The sequence below is a fragment of the Cricetulus griseus genome, chromosome 6, assembly GCF_003668045.3.
Source record: "Cricetulus griseus strain 17A/GY chromosome 6, alternate assembly CriGri-PICRH-1.0, whole genome shotgun sequence".
Taxonomy (NCBI): domain Eukaryota; kingdom Metazoa; phylum Chordata; class Mammalia; order Rodentia; family Cricetidae; genus Cricetulus; species Cricetulus griseus.
The window spans coordinates 100,326,998-100,332,740 of NC_048599.1; the positions used below are offsets into that span (position 1 = coordinate 100,326,998).

General features: G+C 47.5%; 1 protein-coding gene across 1 annotated transcript; it reads right to left on the reverse strand.

The window, feature by feature from the left end:
* Positions 1-3,801: 3,801 nt before the first annotated feature.
* LOC113835212 (homeobox protein Hox-D1) lies at positions 3,802-5,090 on the reverse strand. The gene is made up of 2 exons (XM_027420048.2): positions 4,436-5,090; positions 3,802-4,136 (listed from the first exon to the last, which is right to left on the reverse strand). The coding sequence occupies exons 1-2, from the start codon at positions 5,088-5,090 to the stop codon at positions 3,802-3,804; spliced, it is 990 nt and encodes a 329-aa protein (XP_027275849.1).
* Between the last annotated feature and the right edge of the window lie 653 nt (positions 5,091-5,743).

Sequence of the window (5,743 nt, forward strand, 5' to 3'; positions counted from 1 at the left end):
TTTTCTTGTTGAGAGGTCTGTGGTCAGACTAAACATCTCACAGAATCTGATTAGATCCTGAGGTTTTCAAATTCAATATTCAGCAAATATAGAGCACTTCTTTGGCCATAAGAAATAATTAAGAACTTTGGAGCTGATGTAACTTGCCTGAGCCTGCTTCTTTTTTTTATGGTGACATGATAATCAGACATAACCTACTCTGATATCAGGCCTTGTCATACATAGGTTTGAGACAGAATAAATCACACATAATTAATCTTTTGACAATCTAAGTGACATTGCTTTAGGTTTTTACATCAGCAAGGTCTGCATTTGCCAGTAGTCAAGTTAGGGAAATTTTATGTTATTAAATGCTTTCTTTTCCCTCCCAAGTACCCTGAATCCAGAAAAGTAGACACTCAGTCATTATGTAAAGACAAAGGAACATTGAATGGTTAATTATACAACAGCCAGAACTGTCCACTGTGTATTCATTCTTATAATAGATCACTGAGGGTGAATTAGCATATTTAGTTTGAAATCTTGTAAGATAGAAATGGGATTGTTTTAGTGGCTAAATGTTTGTGTTGCAACCTCAAACTACAAAGACAGCTGATGTAAAATAACACAGGGCTCAGAGTAAGGGGAAGAAGGATGGTCTGTGAGTCACAAGATAAAATGTATTTGATGATGTCTGAAATCCACTTTTTATGTATTTCCACAGTATCACTGTAATCCTACAGACTATACTTGCTTCCCTAGAAACAAACTCTCTCCCCATGACAGTTAAAACAAAATATGCAAAAGCAGTTGAGTTGTAGAATTTTCTGTATTGTTTTCCTTACTGGAAAAGGTCTTCAAAGGTCACCTAGTCCATCCCCATCTCCAGCCAGGACTCTTCCTAATACTGAATATAGCTGTATAGTGATCTGCATTAAGAAAGCTTTTAAAGATCCCTGGGGTTGGTCAAAAAATAGCTAATATTGGCCTGATTCATAGAACAGCATTATATGAATGTCAAAATAGCCACCTTCATCAAGGAAGGCATCCATCAGGGCTGTTAAGTGCTAAGACCAGCTTCTCAAGGAAATGCTTCACTTTCTCAGAGAAAGGGTGGTAGATTAAGGACCAAGTGTGGTATTGGTTTTTCTTTCGGTATTTCAATGCTTGTCAAAAAGGGAACATTGTCATGTCAAACCACAGGAGGAAATTCGCTAGAGGTAACTAAAAAGGAACCGATAAGTAGGACTTATAACAAGTCTTTTCAAATAGCTGAAGAGCTAGCTCAGAGAGGAAGCAGCTGTTTTAATTAAGCTCTGGTTAGCATCAAGCTTTTGAGGGGGGAAAGATAAAACATAAGAATAATGATGATGGACCTACTTTTAAAGTGATCTTTCCCTCCTTGAAATCAGCTGAGATAGCTAGAACGAGTATTATTTCAACTCCATTAAATGGTAGGTACAATGGACAAGAATTCAAGTTTCAAATTCCTAACACAACTATCACACTGCTGTGTGTCAAGAAAACAATGTTCCACTGTTGTTTAAACTTCAAAGTTATTAGCATTGGAGGGCTTACACTGAAGTCTAGAAACATAATGGAGTAAGGTTCTTGTGTGACTCTTTTGCATCTTTAAGCCTTTCTGTTGAACAATGTGGGGATCTTTAAAAAATGGGGATAAAGTAAGGGAAATGTCCTAAGTAGATAACTGTATGGAGCACGCACTTGCTTTTATGTGTTTATGTTGCATTTTTCTTCATGGTTATATTAATAAGAGATAACACAGGAGCTCTGTTGACTATGGGTACCTTCAAGGGACAGGCGCTTGAGTGGAAATAAGAGTAGAGGCTTTTTTGTTTTGTTTTGGGGTTTTTGGGGGGTGGTTTTTGTTGTTATTTTTGTTTTGGGGGCCTTTTGTTTTAAACAAACAAACAACCCCCAAAAAAACAAACAAAAAAGCCCCCCAAAAACAAAAACAACAACAAAAACCACCCCCCCCAAAAAAAAACACCCAAAACAAAACACAAAACCCTCTACTCTTATTTCTACTCTTTGGGGTTTTTTTGTTTTGGGGGTTTGGGGGGTTGTTTGTTTGTTTGGGGTTTTTGTTTGTTTTTGTTGTTGTTGTTTTTCGAGACAGGGTTTCTCTGTGTAGCTTTGTAGACCAGGCTAGCCTTAAACTCACAGAGATCAGCCTGTCTCTGCCTCCCCAGTGCCGGGATTAAAGGCGTGCACCACCACCGGGCTTGTTTGGTTTTTAATCTACACTTTTGCCAGGTTTCAAATTGTACCTGTCCTAAGCAATTAATTTGGACAGGCAAGTATGCTGTGTTCTCAGCCAGAGCTTAGTCTGGGGTATAGGGAGAGTATGCTCTTACCACTAGCCTCTCCCAGTCTCCTTTGTGAACCTTGACTTTGGAGATAGGAAATAAGCAACTGAGAACTTTTTGATGATCAACAACTTTCCTCAGAGAACACAGAAGGATGATGAAACCAAGTCTTCAGGTCACCTTTCCTTTTCCTTTGGTGAGGACAGGAGAAACAAGAAAAATCAGGCCTCTGGATTTTCAGCACTAAAATTTTCAGCACCTAGCCCTTGAGTTAATGTGTATGTCCACCATAAAGCTAATACAAGGGAACTATTTCCTTAGGTATGAATCTAGCAGAGCAGATTTCTGTCTGATTTGCCTAGGTAACAACTGATAACATGGCGTGTGTGTTTGTGTGTGTGTGTGTGTGTGTGTGTGTGTGTGTGTGTGTGTGTGTGCTTTATGCCAGGTGTCTTTAGTCCCAGCACTTAGGAGGCAGAGGCAGGCAGATGGCGGAGACCAGCCTGGTCTACAGAATGAGTTCCAGAACAGCCAGGGCTACACAGAGAAAACCAGTCTTGAAAGAAAAACAGAACAAAAATAAAACAACAAAACCTCACAAAAACAAAGAAGAAGTGGTGGTGGTGGTATTATTTTTTACTTTTAGGTTACCAATATAAACAAATTCCCATTTTAAAGTCAAGCAATTCCAAATGGAGGAAACTGAATCAGCCAAAGGAATCAAATGAAAAGAATGTAAGAAAAGGCAAAGAATAGTAGATTCTGTAACTTTTATTGTCCCCCCAGGTCAAAGCCTTTACATGCTATGTATGACATTAAATGTCATACATAAGTTCATTGCAAGCAAATCTTTCAAAAATAAACATACTGTGTATATTTACATTCAAGTTTGAGTAACTGATGTCAAGGTACAATTCGGGTTCTAACCCTTACCCACCATGTTGATTTGTTCAGCTACTAACTAAACAGCGATTGTATCTTCACTCAGGCACATGAAGAGGTAGGAGCCACTTAACAAACAAACTGGAGTGCAACGTGAAGATCACCGTTGAAGCAGCTTAGCTACATCAAGGAGACCCTAACTAGCTTTGGTTATCTCAAGAAGCTGAATATATCTAGTGTGTCCTGGAAATTTAAACTGAATTAACTTCAGAGAGGTGCTTTGCTGACCACATCAGAGGGTTGGCAGAATTCAACAACTAAAAAGGCCTGCCACTCTACACCCAGGAATTGTACTAACATAGCAGCACTTAGGCTGGCAGCTAGACACCGTTTCCCTGATGAGGCAGAAATAATATGCAAATAAGAGATATCAAAATAATATCTCTACACACAGCCTCTGGAACTCAGATGCCAATTTTGACAATTCCCTTGCCAAGTCAAATCCGTACTAATTTCTGCCCACACCCAAACTGAACTCCCAAGTCTTTACAAGGGTGGGGGCAGTCTGTGACTTCTGTAGATCAAAGGTCCTTGGCCTTAAGAGTGGACCTCAGCAAGGCTCTTGAGCCTGAGAAGGGCTTCCTAGGTTCCGGCCAGAGTTAGGGGGACTTGTTTCTGACCGAGGAAGCTGAAGGGAGGCCACAGAGGCAGCTGTGGCCAGAAGCCCCTCTCGTTCCCTTTTCTTCTGTTTCATCCTACGGTTCTGGAACCAGATTTTGACTTGGGTGTCATTCAGCTGCAAGCAGTTGGCTATCTCGATGCGTCGGGCTCTAGTTAGGTACTTATTGAAATGAAACTCCTTCTCCAGTTCTGTCAATTGCTTGGTGCTGAAATTGGTGCGGATGGCGCTGGAGGGGCTTGCGGCTCCGTATTCGGAGAGTTTGCCTGCAACATAAAGACGGGGTGTCAGTGGCGCGAGGGGATGCTGAGACTGTCTAGTGAGGGCTAAGAGTTAGGACCAAAGTCACAAGCATGGCCCTCCTGAGTGATGGACACAGCTATGCCAGACGAAGCGCTCCACCGAGGGCTCTGTCCTGATTTTCTCAGCGCCTGGAGCATTTTCTGAACCAGGACTATGACCGCTTAAGGGCAGAAGCTCTATCCAGGCCACATGCTCGGGGCCAAGCTCGGAGAAGACTGCTCTCCCCACCCCAAGTGCCTCCCTCCAGCGCCCACCTCCTTACTTTTCCTGGGGGCGTTCCTCTTCACTTTCATCCACTCGAAAGTGCTGAAGGCGGCCGGGAGGCCGGAGGTGGGAGAGGCGGGCTTAGGACAGGCGCCGGGGGCCGGGGACGCAGTCTGGAAGGGCCCGGGGTGGCGGTCCGCTGGCTCCTTGAGGCACGCGGGGAAGGGGCCAGGCTCGCCAAAGGCAGCGAAGTCCACCTGGCCGCTGAGCAGGAAGGATCCTCCGCCGGAGAAGACCGCCGAGGTGGCATAGTGGACGTGCGCCCCGCCGTCGTCCGCCGCTCTCCCGAGCGCGCCCGGGAAATCGAACGCCGCTCCGGACCCCAAGAAGCTATAGTCGGTGGCAGACGCAGAGGCAGGTGCGGCGCCCCGCTCGTAGGAGCCTTCTAGGGTGCAGGGCGCGTACCGGGGCGCGGTGGGCTGTGATCCCGGAGGCTGAGTGGGGGCTGCGGGGGGCGACGGCGCGGGCCGGGCGGTGGCCAGGGGCAGGCAGCTTACGAAGGCGCCGTCGCCGCTGCCCAGGGGGAAGGCGGCCTGCAGGGCCACGGGGCGAGCGTCGGCGCGGCAGAACTTGGGTGCGAAGCCGAGCACGTCTCCGCCTACCCCTCCGCTGCCACCGCCGGCGCACGACACGTACTCCAGGTAGGAACTCATGGCTCGCTCCGCCGGGCGTAAGCCCTGCGCCCTGCAGGTCCACGCAGCTCCACCTTCCCGCTACCCCAGCTGCCCTCGCCGAGCCATGGCGAGAGAGCCGGAGGTAAATAGTGGCCTCATATACCGGCGGCAGCGGCCACGTGGCGCAGGCCGGCCAATCGGCGCCTTCCCCGCACTGGCCGGGTCCCGACTGGAGCGCGCGGTTCCTCGAGCCTGCCCCGCTGCCAACTTAGTCAGAGCAGCCGGCGGCCTCCGCCCAGCCCCGGGAAGAGCGGCGCCGGCCCTGGGTGGCCTGGGGAGGGCGGGCCAAGAGCCCAGGGCAAAGGCTCACACGACAGGTATTGCCATAGAAAAGCTGTGGAGGGAGACTGACGCAAGTCCCTCTCAGGACCCTGAGGACTACTCCCCAGGGACTGGCGGGGTGGGCTTGGAGGAGGCTGGTGGAAGAATTGCCTTCGCCCTGCGGGGACACTATTCGGTCCTCCTTCTGGGAAGGTCAAATTACTCCTTCCCCCTTTTCCTGGGTGCATTCGAGTTTTCTTGGCTCTGGAGTCACTCCTGTTTTAAACCTAGAGCAGATGTTGGCTCTTCCCTCTTTTCTGCCTCAAGGACAACTCCTGGGACCTGGGGATGAAATCACTTTCACTAGCTTT

Excerpts from the sequence above, each read along its gene's own strand:
- LOC113835212 (XM_027420048.2), bottom strand. The coding sequence starts at position 5,090 with ATGAGTTCCTACCTGGAGTACGTGTCGTGCGCCGGCGGTGGCAGCGGA. Across the intron at positions 4,137-4,435 it reads GAGGAACGCCCCCAGGAAAA|GCAAACTCTCCGAATACGGA; the intron begins GTAAGGAGGTGG and ends TTTATGTTGCAG.